The sequence below is a fragment of the Nothoprocta perdicaria genome, unplaced genomic scaffold, assembly GCF_003342845.1.
Source record: "Nothoprocta perdicaria isolate Ctin4 unplaced genomic scaffold, notPer1 scaffold_5, whole genome shotgun sequence".
Classification (NCBI taxonomy): Eukaryota; Metazoa; Chordata; class Aves; order Tinamiformes; family Tinamidae; genus Nothoprocta; species Nothoprocta perdicaria.
In genome coordinates, this window is record NW_020455754.1 from 2562392 (window position 1) to 2580087 (window position 17696).

Below are 17696 nucleotides of genomic sequence, written 5' to 3' on the forward strand. Positions count from 1 at the left end.
CTGAGTTCTGTTCATTTTGTGATTTAATGAGGTTGAAACAAATCAGTTTAAGAAATGATGTATTCGTTTTTATCATACTTACATCAACTGAAGTTCATTTTAAATAGCAATTTACGATTTCTGGCTAAATCGTCCCTTGTTTAGATGCACAGGCTTGAATTTTATTTTGAATAGTGATGGAAATCCCCAAACTTTAGATGTTTAACAAAAATACAACTGTCCTAGTGCTGTTGTTCATTACAGTATTCTGGGATATGCTTAGCACATAAGCATGGCACTTGGTCTGCAAAGAACCAAGCAAAGAATGGGGAAGGTTGGAAGAAAAAGAAAGACAAGGAAGCCCTTTCGTGCCTCTGCGGGTTGAGGACCTGTACTCTGAGCTACAGAAACCCACTACTGATCTGTACTCTGAGCTACAGGAATCCACCCTCGAAACACTCCTTAGGAACCCAGAGCAAGACAAACTCCTTCAAGACAGGCGAAGTCATGTTGAGCTGAGTATCTACTCGAGGTAGCTGTGAAAAAGGGCTACCTACGTATGACACTGGACTCTGTGGTGCAAAGACTGCAAAAAAAAAAAACTAGTTTTGAGGAATTCAAAGGTTTCTGAATATTTTTGTATTGATGCAGTTCTCTTTATCTGCTTCCATTTTGTTTCCTGTCTAAGAAATATTCTCTAAGAAAATCTTGAATATTCTGAAAATTTTATTTTTGAAAATTTACTTTTGAAGTCACTTTGCAGCACCTGCCTTAAAGTACGGGGGACTGTCACAGGAAACAAAAACAAGACGGACAGTGAAGGGGGTTGTACCGTGATGCCTGTTTCACAACAGATTCCAGACTTACCCTGAGCACGAATCAGACCTGGAGCGCCTACATGAAAATTAAACTTCACTATGCTGATTCCCCGAAAATTCCACTTGGAGGTCTGGAAGCAATTCTGTTATTTCACTTGTCCATCAAACGAGCTTTTCTTAATAGCTGTTTACTACCCTCCAGCGATTATGCAGCCACRTTTCCTTCTTCTCTTCCCTCTTGCCACCCCCACATCTCCCAAGAACTATTTTTATAACTGCAGTGTAACAAGATAATTTTTTTTGAAAAATGTTACTAGCTTGATCTAAAAATCAATTGAGTTTCAGAACTCAGTTCAGAATTCACTGWTTTCAGAAAATTGTACATCCTGTTTTGTGTCTAAATCCTCAGAGCCTTAGGGGAGAAAGTCTTTGAAGTGAAATGCAAAAAGAATGTTAATGTTTTATGTAGAAAGGCCAAATATTATACAAGGGTGAAAAATAGGAGAGAGAGAGAGAGGAAAAAAAATGTGATTTGCTTTTTCCACTCTCTGTAATGCCAGAGGTRTTCAGCTGTGCACAAAATCTGATTTACCTTCTTGCCTTCATATTGCCTCAGTGATTTCAGAGGATAGTGGCTTGTGTTTAGTTTGAAGAACTCTGCAACTGCAAAGGAAAACTTGGAACTTGTTCTTTGCAGCTATGGTTTTGAACAAACCAGTGGATAGCGAAGGAAGAAAATGCGCAGAGAAGCAAGTCTGTCTATTCTGGAGGGTTTCAGACCTTCAGACTGTTTTGCATATAAGCTGCTATTTAGAAATTTAGCTCTTTGCTTCTGTGCAAATGCGAGGTTACTGAAGAAATTGTTTGAAAGAGGAAGCGTTCATGAAGGAAGTCTTCACAAAAGACAAATAAAAAGTACATGCACATCACAATTGTGTGCCACCATCTGCTTTATAAATAGGATTCAACCTTTATTTACTCTTTCTATATATCCTTCATCTYGTGGTAAAGAGCCTGTAAACTGCAAGTTTCTGAATTAGTCTGATAGACTTCATACGGGTTAAGATGTCCTATGACAGTCAACACAGAAAATGTTGTATACTATTAATGAAAGCATTCAATCAGATCTAATTTCCAGTCTGGTATATATAATGTCATCCATCACTTCTCTCCATTTTATTTGAGGAAGCTGTTATGTTGTGAGTGGCTAGGGAAATAAAATCCAATCAATAACAACAGAGATACGAGACGCTAAATAGCTTGGTACTTTTTCCAACCTTATGAGTGCCTATTTTTTTGTGCAACTTAAAGTAATCTTGTTATTTTTCACAAATACTGTATGTACAATGCAGCTGTCTTGATTGTCCCCAACATGTATGCATTCTTCTTATAACAGGTAACCCCAGGTTGGTTGTGGTGTTGTATTTCAGTATTGTATTTCAGCTTCTGGTTTAACCTATGTTTTGAGGTCTTTTGCACCATAGAGCAACAGGTGAGTATCTTATTAGGTGATCAGAAAGATGCTGCGGCGCCAGCTTTTCCTGAGACTTAGACCTGTTGGGCAAAAGCATCCGAGTGACCTTACTGGGCTTCCCCGAGCTGCACTGCTAGCAGGGCCCAGATGACTTGTAGAGGATGGGACTAGCTCTTGGAGAAGCAGTTGCATCTCTCTTGCATCCACAAATATCTCATCTCTAGTCTCCAGGTACTACTGTAGTATAAATAGTAATATGTAGATTGCTTGMATTCATATATAGTGGGCACTGTTTTGTTATGCGTATAGGTATCTACATCCAAATCTAAAATATAGCCCAGCTGTCCTCAATGTATTGACTTCTAYGCTTTACATACAGAAGCACTGTGAGGTAAAAAATGAATAAACCTACAAGTAARTCCTTAGCTSCCTAGAAAAGTCCATTTTATTGCCTTGTATGATGTTTCTGGTAACTTGTGTGTAAATACTAAAAACTCCCACCCTTTAGCCAAAAGTTAAGCTTTTGTTTTGATTTCAGGGAGTTCCGAGTTTTGACTTGTTGCAGTTTCTGTATGAAGCAGTTTTTACGTTATGTACTACTAGTTCTTTGTTTTTCTTCTTCAGTGCTTCATCATCTGTCATTCCTTGAAGCACAGGCAGTGATAAACTCCCTGTCCACGTTAATRGGAGTCGTGAATGCTTTGCTTCTCTCAGGATTGCCCCTATATTTCCAGGACAATGTATTGATTTGGTTGACTGACGGCATGCGATGCATGACAGAAATGAGAAATTGAACTTTCTGAATATGGAGTAAATCAAGCAGCTGAGGATATATAAATGATTTTGGAAAATGCAATCAATCAGATTTTCTGTCCCAATAGCATAGCTACATGCAATTTAATATATAATAAAGCACCGGATTCTTTTACAGCCTAAATCAAATAAAGGTGTGGAAGGTGTTTTGATATATTTTTTAATGAAAAAATGTTTTCTTGTACAGAATGGCTTGAATTTTGGACTTAATATTCTCTTTTCTGTGTCCACTGTGTTCACTGACATGTGATTTGATAATTTGAAGTACTGATCTCCCATTTCTTCATTTTTTTCTTGTCAAGGGTCACAGCCAATTCTTTCTAGACTGCTTGTTACACTTTAAAATTGTTTAGTCTTAAAATAATTTTAACTTGTAAATAGAGATATTTCAAGACCCAAATACCTGAAGACTGGGTTGATTATAGCCACAGGTAATTGGAATTTAATATCTGTAAAACATCCAGTAGAGACATGAATAGGCCTATTCTCTTTTCTGGCAGATGTTCTGCAGATATTAGACTTATATCCAATTATCTTTGGGTACTTTATCAGTACACAATGGCATTCATTTGCAGATCGCTATAATATTTCCTTTATCTCCTTGTGCATGTTATGAAATGAATGGGGTAATTCATCCTTTTTGGAAGGAAAGAGGAGTATTTTAATGAGAGCCGGAAGGTATTTCCGAGCCGCTAACCAGTCCTGTCGGCTCCAGAGCTGCAGCGAGCGGCTCCCCGGCGCGGCGGCTGGGAGCCCTGGGCTCTCTCGGCGCAGCAGCCAGGAGCTGCCCATTTCGGCATTTGTGGTTTGAAGTTTTTTCACGGCATTTTCAAAGGAGTTCAGCTCTGCTCGCCATGTAGCCGTGGTTATGTGCTGAGTATTAAGGCTGAGAACGCAGGTAGCAGCTTAATCAGCGCGCTCAGCCTCAGAGCAGAGGAGACGTCTGGGGYGTTTAGYTGGAYGGYAAATCYTGCAGTTCCCCATGAAAGCCGGCCTGATTAGAGGGTGCAGGACTGAACAGTGGGTAGCAGCCAGGCAGAAAAGATCTTCTAACAGATGTTCAAAAGCAGCCAGGTGCATTGCTCTTTAAGCTTTTTTTTTTTCTTACATAAAAAAATAAATTTTATTGGAACTAATTTTTGCACGTTATTTTTAACAGAAAGGAAGATAAAAGTTTTAATAGAGCTATAAAGCTTAGTAATTAAATGACCTCCAAACCTAATCTTGATTACTTGTACAGAGTTTAGTTAAATGGTCTTAGAAGCTCAAGCTTTCTGTTGGAATCAGTAGATTTGGTTTGAGATATAGTATCAGCAAAACTAAACAGTGTCTGGAAAGTGATATAGGTATTGTTACTCTTTCCAAACTTTCACAGGATGCTCTTTTATCTTTTTAATATATATATCATGCCTTCTCTTACAGTTCAATACCAACCAGTTTATTCATTTTGCATTATTTTATTTTTTTCTGAAAGCCTTGAATGATACTTGACAGATATAAAGTAATGATGGACAAGCAGATATGTCCTCAATCTCTTTTTCTGGTGATGGAATTGTGACCAGAAGAGTGAAAGGCATCATGCCAACCTGGTCTCCCAGATCTGCAGAACGTGCCCATGTTCCTGGTGCCACAGGAAAAAATGACCAGAGAACCTGCTGCCCAGCGGGGGGGATTTCTGCTTCAGACAGATACTGAAGCTTGTTCCATTTTCAAGACTGTACTAAGTGGGCCTGTCTTGCTATGAACACTGTCATTAACGAGCTCCATCCATGTACTTACCTAGAAAAGTAGCTTTTTAAAAGCAAATGAGGCAGACCTAACAGTATTTAAAATCCAAGATCCTTCTGAGAGTAGAAAGAGTTTGTTAGCATCCAGTACCTCAGTGTTGAGCATAATTCCCCTGCTTATCAAGCCGTTGCCTGGTCATTGGGCCTGTATTTGTGAGAGCAAGATCAGAGAGCTGCTTTTGGCCACTAGCTGGGAAAAATGCAGCAGGTTGTTGTACAGGTGGTYGTAACCTGTTGTTACGGGCAGGTTCAGGTGGTAGGTAACAGTGTTCCTAGTGCAGGGCRGCAGCCTGAGACATCTGCACCCAGAGCCCATTGAAGGAGAGGAGCTACCAAGACATTTCATTATCAGTGTAGGAGCCTAAATGTGGTATTAACTAACCACGAGAAATAATGAAGATAAAATACCTAAATTAAACTTGATAAAATCATGTTAAAGGTTTTGCCAGTCATGTCATCTTAGTTCAGAAACTATTTGTTTGTCAATTAGACACATGAATGCAGCAAAGGACGAGTGTTCCTGCATTCATAGTGTCAGTACTTAGAAACGTCTCAGTATTTCAGGTCACTTCTGAAGTATTGCACTCTGCCATCGTGTACCTTCTGCTATCTTTAGACTGCTGAGGAAATGGAGCAAGGTTAACTGAAGAAAAGGGAGATAAGGAGGGAGGCTCTCATGTAATTAGGCAGTTTGAGAAAGTCATAATTAAGCAGCGAAATACATTATTTCCTCATGAGAACAAAACAATTCCCACTTCCCGGGTAAGTGTAATTTGGCTCTTTTTTGGAAATCATTTAACTGATGTTATAGAAGCATTCAAAATCAGTTCTGGCAATTCTTGGCTGAGCTAAGGTTGCCTTGCTAATACGTAGGAAATCATTGTGCTAAAACTCTTATTATCTCTAATAGATCATGCTGCTGGTAAATGTTCAACAATCTTGGAGTGTAAGTACCTTTTGAGACACTTCTATCTGGGGTGGTAAACATTTGTGTCTCTAAAAYTGCAGGGTATGGAAAGCAAAAGTTCAACTGCAAGTTGATCTTCAAAAACCAACTTTGAAGCTGGTAGATTGTAATGGTTAAAATGCAGGGTGGATGTATTTTCTTGCGTAACAAGATGCATTAAGAAGGATTGTGGAATCACAGTGAAGTTTGTTTGATCACAGAGCACAGGCAGTCTGCTGACAGACAGCAATAATCTTGGCTCCTTTAGAGAACTCTCATTTTTAGACTTGGAACAAGTTATACGCAATTGATGCAAAAGATAGATATCCATGAGATCTCTGTTTCATAGAAATGCAGTRTAGAGGAATTTAGCTGATTTTAATTTTGTTCATGGCACTGTCTGAACAGAGAAAGGAAGTTATATTTGATGAAAAGCTACTAGGCCAAAAAATGTTTAGCTGTTGCTTTGATAATTTTGCTCGTAGTGGGAGGGGGAGAAGTATATTATATATATAACCTGAAACAAATCAGTGACTACTGAGTTATGTTATTTCTTGAATTGAATTTAAACTCTTCTTAAAATTTTGTATGTATTACAAATGTATCATGTTCTGCACTGCAAATATTTTTCTTCCTTAACTGCTGAAACTTGTTTAGAAGATATAGGTCTATAGGTCTGTTTTTTTTTTTTTTTTTTTTTTTTTGTGGTCATATTTTGGGGGTAATCATCTCTGGGGTGGAAAGAATGAGTATAATGAAGAAATATTTCACAAAATATGTAAAAATCTTGTACTGTTTTCTACTCTGTCTTGCTGGCAGTGTCACAGCTTTGAAAGAAGAGCTGGTTCCATCTCGATTTCTTGATTCTGATGATCTCTTCTGAATGTGCCCTTTGTGAATGAAATGGCTCTGAAGCACAAAAATATTYTTATATTTGCTTCCCTCAGATGGCTGCAGATTTGCTGTTAGCCCTTAAAACAGAAGCAAAGAGTCACGAATAGATCAAATTGGAACTGGTCATGAAATTGTTATGATGTAACTATGAGAATGCTTTAAAATTTACTGTGTGTTGAATTTATTTTATGAACACTTCAGTGTGCCTAGAGATTTTTGGATTCTTCACTCGTTTGGATTATATTTTGATTATTAAAAATAATGTTTTGTGGCAACAGCTTTATATATTCTAAGTAATCACAAAATGTATGATTTGCATTATTACTTGAAATCAAGTGCTCTAAACGGGTATTTACTTTTTGTTTATTTATATGGTTAGATTTTAAAAGCAAGCTCATATATTTCAGGTTTTATCATGCAAGTTCCTTAGAAGACTGTAGAGAATTGTAATTCTCTTAGAGTTCTTTCTTGTTCTTTTTTTTTTTTTATTTTATTTTTTTTATTTTCAGCAGCAAAGAAAGTTTAACCTGCTGCCAAACTTCACGAATCTCATTTCCTGTTTCCATAGCAAGTCTATTACTGTTGTCCCCTGATCAGTTCTGTAATTCAGCTGTAAAGTATTCAACTTGGCTTGGCTGCTTGTTGGAGATCCCGGATTCTTATTTCACATATATGAAATCATACGCTTTAGGACTCTGATCTGGTGCTGCCTCTATTCTTAAAATTATTATTACTTGTATTTTTGCTATCCTGTGTGATGGCTGTTGCATTGTAAGGACTTTTTTTTTCTAGCTGTACAATAAGAGCTATAGATACTTCTCATCCGTGCCTCACTAAATGTTTTTTATAGTTTTAAAAGCTATTTAACCAAATGTGTTTTATTTCATTCAAACCTTTTTGAAGAAGCAAAGTTTTGTAAATAAAATCGTAGGTATTTGAACCAGAGTTGTGTCCTTTTCAAAGATAAACTGATTATGAACTACTTGACATAAAGAGCAAATACCCAAAGATACTGTGCACTGAACTTGCATACTAACGGCTTTACTCTGGCCTCTTGCTTACTCTGGGCCACAAGACAGCAGAGATTTTGCCTCTTTCAGAGGGCTGCCTGTTACTGCCCAGATGCAGAAATTGCCACCAGCCCACATGGTTTCTGCAGCTGGGGGATCAGTAATTACCTCAAAACATTGCATGTAAAGCYGCTGTTTACATAAAGCTTGTGGGTAATCATAATTTTATTTTGAAAGTTTGCTTTATGAATATATAAGTATACGAAAACATCGTGTGAAATGACATTTGAGTTACATGATTCTGTATACATATCTATTATTGATTTTTAGAAGTATAKTTGAAGTTGTTTTCTGCTAAGTTCACTGGTTATTGTACATAACCTGATGTGCATCTTAACTCTTTACTTCTGTCTTTATAGATGGTTATACAACAGATGACATTGAATTTTACTGGCGTGGGGGTGATAATGCAGTCACAGGAGTGACAAAGATCGAACTGCCTCAGTTCTCCATTGTAGACTACAAGCTTATCACCAAGAATGTTGTTTTCTCTACAGGTTTGTGGAGGGGACATTAAAAAGGGAACTGACTGGGAAGAGTTTTAGAAATAGGTTAATCCTCAATGGGCAATGCAGGATCTGAGCAAAAATTTCAGAAACAGGAATAAATTAGAGCAGGTGTGAATTTTAGGAGGCGTCATTGTTATTAAAGCTTTCACGGTATATAAGGCATCACTCATTAACATATGACCAGGATACAATAGTCTGTCATGTTAAGGCTCATTCAAATAGATTACATTTTCTGTTTTCCTCTGAAAACTAATTGAACCASCTGTGCACTTCAGTGTCCTAATTCCAGCAAGAAAATAATCCAACCTGTATGAAATCCTTCCTTCAGTACTTCCAGTTGTTCTTTGTGCCCAGCTGTGGCGGTCTCAGGTTAATTGTTTTGCCTTCACTAGAGAAGATATCAAATCCTGGTTGAACCGGGTTTGTAATTGCCTTGCTAGCAAGCAWATGACATTTTGAAAACTGAGAAGGTGCTGTGTGAGGAGTGGAAAATAAGGTTAGATTTCTTCCTTAAGGGAAAAAAAAAAAAAAGAAAAAGAAAAAAAAAAGAAAAAAAGCAGCTAGCTAGAAAATTTTAGTGACACAGTGAATGATACAAGAGATAAGAGTTGGGCTGTTGCTACCTGATGTTCTTTGCTTGCTCTATAAAGCCACTAGAATCTAAGTTTCACAAAAGAATTCAGAACTTAAAAGATCCCCATACKTACTTTTTAGCTGTAGATAGAAATTATCTTTGGAGGAGGGAATGTAATAGCATTGTGCAGCCCAAATTCATAACRAAAACAGAAAAGACAGGGGAAAAAAAAAGTCAGAAATGGGACTTGAATCAGCTCTAGGCACCTGTTCTATGAGTGTCTGGTACTCAAAAATATTTCTCCTGTCAAGTGCTGAGAGGGAGATGTTGCATTGCCTGAAGAGGAGGCTAGCGAAGGAGTTCTAACCACAGCTAGTAAGAGAAGAAGCTCTGCGTGCCTTGATGCTCTGAAATATATTTTGGCTGTTGATTGTGGAGTATTATGATTATCAGCAGATGTTGCCCTAGCAGCAACCTTGTACCCTTAGAATAAAAGACCATTTAATCCTAGTTCTTATTAGAAATTCTGTGGCTGATTATCCTGGATCTTTCAACTCTATTTCCTCTGTGCAGCATGAAACAATAAAACTGAAATGACAAGAAAATGTTTTCAGGCTTCATACAAGTAAATTATGGCCATACCAAATTTTCTCTTTTAGGTGCCTACCCAAGGCTGTCTCTCAGCTTTAAACTTAAGAGAAACATTGGTTACTTCATTCTGCAGACCTACATGCCTTCTATTCTGATCACTATCCTGTCCTGGGTTTCCTTCTGGATTAATTATGATGCTTCAGCTGCAAGAGTTGCTTTAGGTAGGCATTTTTACACATCTCAAGCAGTGTGCATTAGCTGAATGCTTTTTCTTGCTTGTGGCTTAGTGGTTAGTGCATGATTTGAAAAATAAATCTGTTAGGTCTTTTTATGTCTAGCTTGTTAAGCTTTGTACTATTTGAATCAGCATTTAAATCATCACAATTTAAATAAAAATTAAAGTGATTTCATGTCTGAATTAGCTAACTGTATAATCATTGTAACCAGAATTAGCCTAATTGTCTCAGCGTTTTCTGTTGTTGTTTCATTGCTTGTTCTTCATCTCAAAAGAATGCGTTTACTTTGCTTTTGCTCAGAGCAGCCCAGAATACACATTCAGCACTGTATTATGGAATATAAATTACTTTTCCTTTCAGGTATGAATCAAAAAAAGTTTTACTGGGGTTGTATAGCTAATTTCTCCTAAGATATATAGGAGAACTTTTTCTTTCCATTCTGTTGTCTTAGAATCTAAAAGCAAACCATTTCCCTAATTAATCTCTAGAGGAGTACTTTATATTTCATTGCTATTCCCATGTGCGTTTGCTTATACTCTGCCCCTCGTCAGAGAATCTAAGCATGTTACAAAAATAAATATAAGTATCTCTTGCCAAACTGTGTAAGTCAGATTTGATTCCTGGCAGTACATCTTTATTATGGATAAAATGGGTAAATCGCCAAAAAATAGTTAGAATTTTACATTTCAGCTTTTTATAATAATGACTTAACTTCGACTAGACTTTCTATGCAGTGTTTCCTTTTAAGTCCGAAGACAGTATAAGAGTGTTGGAGGAAAGGAAGCTACTCAGGTCTCGTATGCTTAGAGAAGGTTGCAGGTAATGAGTTAGAAAATATAATTGAAAGATGCAATTTCTGTCTCTATGAGCCCAAACTATTGTRAGTGTAATTTTTTGCCCTCCAGAAAGACAAGGAGCGTGGAAAGAGATATGGAAAGATGTATTTTTGTTCTGGTGGGGGAAAAAAAAACCCTATCTCCTTGAACTTTTTATGGGGTAGCATTTCAATTTTGCAAGCTGAACATTAGAAAATGAACATGAATTCAATCAATAGAATTGTYGCTCTTTTCCCAGGAATCACAACTGTGCTCACGATGACAACCATTAATACCCATCTTCGAGAGACTCTTCCCAAAATTCCATATGTGAAAGCCATCGACATGTACCTTATGGGATGTTTCGTCTTCGTGTTCATGGCTCTGCTGGAGTATGCTTTGGTCAACTACATCTTCTTTGGCAGGGGACCTCAGCGCCAAAAGAAAGCAGCAGAAAAAGCTGCCAGTGCCAACAATGAGAAGTTGCGAATGGATGTCAATAAGGTAAATTTATGAGGATAAATATATCCTTGAGGAAACGAGGATATATTTTTAAGTTTGCCTAGGGGCCAAAGAAGACTTTGACTTCTCACAGAGTTTTAAAACCTAATTTCTTGTTAATAATGGAGCTAGGATTGTTATGATATTTTCTGAGTTAGAATGTAGAGTTAATTGTGTCCAACCTGTCTGCTTAGGAACAAATCCAAAATGATGGCTATAGCTGATATCCCAGTAAGAGCTGTGTGGAACCTAACTTCAACTTACTTTCATGAATCTCCCAGATCACCTGGATAAGAAATATTTGCTAAAGAAATGTCTCATATTTGAAAAGTTTTCATACCTTCAACATATAACAGCCCGGAATATTATTGACGAAATGAAAAACTGCTTAGAATTAAAGCGACATCTTTCTATGCACTTAATCCTGAACCAGAAAACTGTCCCCTGGGGACAGAGAATTGAGACAGGAAAGGCATTTGCCAAGATGCCTGCTTTTGGAAATTGTATCCATTATGCTTCATGAAAATGGAGCWGTTATCATAAAGCACTTGTCATTTTTCTCATTGACCATTTTGGATGAATTTTACATAGTGGAAAATCTGGACTGAATACTAAAAAAGTAAATGAAGTTAGTTTAAAGTTAATTCTGAACATTTTGTTTGTGTTATGGGAAACTTTTCAAATTCATAATTCAGCCTGATTTATGAAGGTTTTTCTTTTTTWAAAAAAAGTAGAATCTAAGAAATCTAAATCTAAAACCAAAAAAAACAAGTTTTTTGTGTGTATGTGGAAACACAAGTTTCATACAGCTCCAGTGGTTCAATTATGCTTGTTCAAAATTTCTGCAAAATGTGCCTATGGACAGTGGCAAGAACTGCAAAAAAAAAAAAAAAATCATTGCTAGTTGTTTACATAAAGCTGTTTATAGTTTTACAGATTATTTATAGTATTTTAAGTTGGAGAATTCTATTTTCATGGTTCACATCTTGCTCTTTTCACTGATTTTTTCTTTTAATTTGAGAGAAACATGTTTTAATGAAGAACAAAGGCAAATGCAGAGYGATTAAGTTAATGTTACAGTATTGTAGATGAGCTATTCACCTAATACCATTTCAATGTTCATAAAGACTTTAATTTAAAATCTTTTTCTAATTGATGATTCTTCAGCAACATAAAAATTGAAAGTTTTAATTTGTCTAAGTTATTCTTTTAAAACTTTTTTTTCTTTTAGGCAATCAGAGCTATTCACTTAGAAAATCTACAGCTAATTTTGTGAGACTAAATGTGTATTTACCAAAAGTCTTTCCAATTACATAAGAAAGTTTAAGTTCTCTTAGTGTTAGAGTGTCATCAGAGCCAYCGGCTGTGGTATATTTTTGTAAGTCCTTGACTTGTGATATTCTCTATATGCTTTTTCATACAATAGACCTAYCAGCCATTTAGTCTAGTACCAAATTAGCTATTTTCCTAATAACTAAAAACTAGAATTTGAAAGCACTAACTAGTGTAACAATCTAATTAAATAAGAAGAATAAGTTAATTGCAGTGTCTGCTGCAGCAATTCACCAGATCACTGGAGTAACATGGAATATACTGGGAACAAATTTATATTATTTCTTTTTTTCTATGTTGGGTCTTTTGTGTAATGGAGCAGACCGGCATGGTTCATAGGTTATGGTAGTACATTTCTGCTCTGGATTCCAGATAAACCTGATCTGTTCATCAGGTCTGCCATTCCTCAAGCAACAGAGAATTAAATAGGAGAGGATCAGAAAAGAGCGATCAAGGAATATTGTCCTCCTCTGTACAGACTGTTTTGGGCATGAGGAAAGGAACTGACTCATGCTGCTTGTGTTAGAGTGAGAAAACAGATTCATGTTTAGTGGCTGTGAATACTTTATCTATGAAAGAGGGACACATATTGTCTAATTATTTTCATGCAGAAGAACCAGAAATCTGAGTTGGTTCAGATGCAGGTGTTCATGAAAACATTGAGGAACAGGGCCAGATTCCATCTCTACTTAGATTCGGTATTGATGAGTTAATTTTATTAAGCATTCATAGTCTTTTGTGAGTTTCCTCTTTTATCACTACATAGAATAGTATGAATATTGTTACGGTAGYAGTTTCGAATACTAGGTAAGAACAGATTAATGCCATGAGAAATGATGGTGTTGTCTGCAGTCATATCATTTTGTAACCTTTCTTTTCCAAGTTTAATCTCTTAYGTTATTTATTCAAATACCTTTATTATGTTGCTAGTCTCAAATTTTTAAATCTTTTTTTTTGTAGTGCAGAATAGTAGTGCAGGTGCATATATAAGGATGAGCAAACTCGGGAGCTATGGCATATATTCTCTTACCCAGTGTTATCAAGAAGTTTATTCTATTTTCAATAGTAACAACCAAGTTCATGAACATCCTTTTGTTTGTTTGTAGGCACATTTAATGCCACCTTTTATCTATCCTTAGCTTGTTAAAATATTTTYGTAAGCTGTCCTTATAGCTAAAGAAATACAATTTTATCTTTTCGTGCTTCCTCCTGAGTTTGAGAGTCACCTGGTATTCACTGAAACCAACACAGTTACTGAAATCCATAATCTGTTAACCTTATAAACATGTTTCAGTCTGTTACTGAAATCTTTAGTCTGTTAATTCTGTAATTACATAAACTTGTTCTCTGGAGGGATTTGGTCTGGAAGCTTCTATGAGTTTTTTAGGGATAGCAGGGAGGAAAAAGAAGTCCTGACTACTATGACTACCAGCATYCTAGTTTTCTCCTTTAAAAACTGGCTATGTCTTCAAGGAGATAATTTGTCTCAGTGTAGATTATGGCACAAGTGAAAAAATTCAGAGATCGACCCCAACCATTTTAACACTCTAGGATAATTTCTGTATCCTAGTTCAAATACGTAGTTTCATTGCTTTCGCTACTGTTTTATTCTTCATAAATTTCTTCAAGAATGCAGTTGCTAAGATTTTTTGGTTAGTTTATATATTTTTGCTTTTTATTTATTGTTACGCTGCTGTTAGCTCTAATAGTTTTTCCTTGGTTGCTTCTAAATAAGGGCTGACAAATTGGTAGTGCCATCGTGGAATGGTGGCTTGGATGYGCTGGCTGATACCGATCACTGTCTTTGTGTCTGATGCGTCATGTTTTCTCTTTCGGTTGTTCAGGCTTTGCARTTAGATCACTTCCCAAGCTCTTGTTTCTTTTCCATTATATTTTCCTCTCTGAATAATTCTCAGCCAACCTGCTGCTTATGATTTTGTTGCTTCTTTTGGATTCATTGCTGTTTTCTCCACAGCCCTTCTAACCCTTTTGATCTACTACTACTGCACACATTTATTGACTTTTCCAGGGATGCAAGGCAGGTGAAAATATTTTGCAGTATCAATAATATCTTTTTGTTTCTTCTGCATAGATTAGAAGACCTCCTTTATGGATATATGTGGTATTTTAATGGCAATCAAAATTGTCAYTGCAAAGAATGTGATAAATGTACAGGGTAAATGAAAGCCTGTCTTTCTCTTTCCCCGTAAGCTAACGTAGCTTCTTGGGGTTTGCCAGCTGTGTGTTTGGGGTGATAGTCCCAGAGCCTCGCAGTGTGTCAGGCAGCAGAAAGATGATAGTGGCTCTGAGTGTTGCTATTAGTTCCTACAAGACTCTTGCTAAAAGAAAAGCTGCAGGCATCTGGTCAGTCCTTACGTGGAAATGAATGTGGATTTTTACTGGGRCATTATCCAGTCACAGGAGGAGCCACTTGCACTTTTGTGATGCAGACTTAGAGATGTTRCCATATAACAATTTGGTGTATCCTACCTTTGTATTCTAGTGGTATATATATTTTTTTAAATTCTTCCATGCATCTTATTCCGGCTGTGCTTAAATTATATACAAATTATATATTTTTTACAGTTAGGGTGGTTTTAGAATGGTAGTTTTAAGTGGTTATTGTAAATTAACATTTCTTTTAGTTTTTCTTAAATTTGTCATGTATTTGATTTTACTACTGTATCTAAGTGTTTTGCACAATGTCAGTGTATCACACTGAATGCTGTTCCACAATGTATGCAATTGTATAAGTTAACTAAAGCCTACTAATTTCCAATATAGGAAGCCTACTAATTTCCAATATAGATTGAAGCATAGGCATGCTGTAAATATCCATACCTGAAGTACATAATGATATGAGACTCATAAATACAATTCTATCCATAGTATTAGAACCATGCTGTTCTTAGTGTGAGCATTAATACAGTAATTTCCCTCTGGAAAAGAGGGGGAATATGCCGGTGTATTATGCAACACTTTCATAAAACTGTTTATATAGATTTATTCAGCCAATTTTTTTTTAAATAAATGTGAGCTGACATTGCTAACCTCTGCATGTTTAGATAAGGGTTGTTTTTTTCTGAATGCAGAGACTTAAAAAAAAAAAAAAAAAAGAGTGTATTTTTAAAACAATGAGTAATTCTTTACTCAGTGGGCTTTGTATTATGTAAGGTATTCAAAGTCGGCTGCCTGAAAGCCAGCACTTCACAGCTGCACTGTGCCAAGCCACAAGCAAGAGAAACCTTTTTCCATCAGAAAGCAGGCTAACAAGTAGAAAACATGAACATTTAATATAATAATGAGATGGAACAGCATGTTTATAAATTTGAATCACAATAGCAATGTTCTCTGGAAGCATTAGTGTAGGGCTCAGGGAGCTAAGACGATTGAAACAAATACCCTCGCTGCCCTCCTGACCCACTGTTGTTAGAGCCGAATTAACACACAGTTGCCAAAGGAGATAAGATGGTAGGAAAGAGTAAATAAAAACTTAATCTTCTCTGTAGCTTTACTTAACAGTAGGCCTTTCTTTCCCTTCAAGGTGTGTAAGCTACTAATTTATTTTTTCCGACAAGTTTCTGACCAAGCAAGAGCCCCAGTTTAACGAGAAAAGCAGAGTCATTTTGCTCTGGTCTTTTCTTGGCAAAGACCTGAGGCTCTGAAATGACACAAAGCCACCTCCAGGCCTGCTGCCTTGCGCTGCTTTCACAGGCAGGAGATAGAAAAGCCCTTGTATTTCTTCCCTCATTTTTTTCTACTGTTATGTCTGTAACTATCTCGTTCAAAAGAAGAGGAGGGAAATTTCCCAAATGGATGTTTTTCTTCAGCTGGTGTGGAAGTGTTGACGGCCACGCATGGCCCCTTGGAGGCCAGGCCGGGCTGTTTCAGSTGTGGGTGGCCCACAGATGGTCACTGTGGCTCTTAGCAGGCTGCAGGTAGAGGCTCCTGCACCCTGCCTTGAGCAGAGCTTCTTAGCTCAGCCTTTCGTACAGCTTCCCCTTTGCCTCGGGGTTAGTGCTGGCTTGGCGCAGCTGGGCAGCTCACAGCAACTTGTGCTTGGCTGCCTGAAGACAACTCGTGTTTACAGACTCAGGTGATAAAAATTAGCAGCAAGTCCAGGTGCAGCAGCATCATGAAGTTCTTAAAAGCTCAGCCTAACATCTCAGTTGCTACTGGCTCTGTGCTGCTGCCCTCCCAGGAGGGCTGCCTCTGTCCCCAGGTACGAGGGAGCCTTCTCCCCTGCCCCGAGGAGGGCTTTGCTCTTCACTTTGCAGCAATAGCGGTTCAAGGAGCAAGTCCTGCACCTGGGTTGGGGCAGTCCCTGTACAGACGCTTAGGGAGAGACCTGTAGTGAAAGCAGGCATGGACTGCAAAGGTCCAAACTTTTCCCTGAGTTTACCTCTGTACATTATCACAGGGCACTTACAAGTGCAAGTCGCACTGCAGTGAGCGCGCTGCCAGCTGCGCATGCGCCGCTGAAGCGGGGGGTTGATACCAGGGAGATTTGAGGAAGTTCCAGTTTTAGCCTACAGGGCTTTTCAGAAGCAGTCAGAAGGTGATTTATTCCTGCAATCCGCAGCGATATTCCAACTGACGTCTGAGTAAAGGTCAAGCGGAGTGCGTGCGGCTGTCTCGGTGCGGGCGCGCTCCTCGCGGTGCCGCGTTTCGTTAGCGCACGGGCAGCCTGCGCCCCTGTGGGCAGCCACGAACCTGCCGGCCAGCGGYGACCCCAAATGGAACACGCGTTGGGCTGCAACGAAGCAGCGTGTACGGTGATTTCAGATTTGGGGAAAATACGCAGTTTGCTTCATTAAAAAAAGACATTGATGGTTTTGAAGTGAGCAGAAGCACATGTAGCTGGACTAAAGGAAGAGTTTCTGGATGGTTCATGTGGGAAATTGCTATCCCAAAGACGATTACTTTGTGTTGATGAAGTTTAATTGGATGGTCATGAGTCAGCCAGTTTCTATTTAAAAATAAATAGTTGATCTTTATAATGAATGCCCCAAATGTTAACTGCTGGGAGCTGTTACCTAGTTGTGGTCACCAATCTGAGCCAACTASGGTGGTGCTCAGGGCTAAAAATGCTTTTATAATGTAGAAGATGGCTGTTTGTCACCTCCTGTTACCCTTGCTTTGTACTAACTTGCAGTGTCTAAATGAGTTTTTTTTTTTTTTTTTTAGGGGAAATTATATTTCAGGCAACTCAAAATTCATATCATGAGTGTTCAYATGATGCAAATAATGTAAATAATGGTATCCCGAAATGAGAAGTAGAAGTAGAGATGCTCCTACACCTCCTCATTATAGACTCCTTAGCCCATCTGTAGCTGTTATGAAGTAAAATGTTTTTC

At 37.7% G+C, this 17696-nt stretch overlaps 1 protein-coding gene across 2 annotated transcripts in view; it reads left to right on the forward strand.

Annotated features, from left to right (window-relative positions):
- Positions 1–17696, forward strand: part of GABRB2 (gamma-aminobutyric acid type A receptor beta2 subunit) — a 133497-nt gene that overhangs the window by 104698 nt on the left and 11103 nt on the right. For both annotated transcript variants that reach the window (XM_026047560.1, XM_026047561.1), the window contains exons 6-8: positions 8141–8278; positions 9524–9676; positions 10766–11010. In XM_026047560.1, the coding sequence (XP_025903345.1) occupies positions 8141–8278; positions 9524–9676; positions 10766–11010 (536 nt within the window). The remainder of the gene's footprint in view (positions 1–8140; positions 8279–9523; positions 9677–10765; positions 11011–17696) is intronic.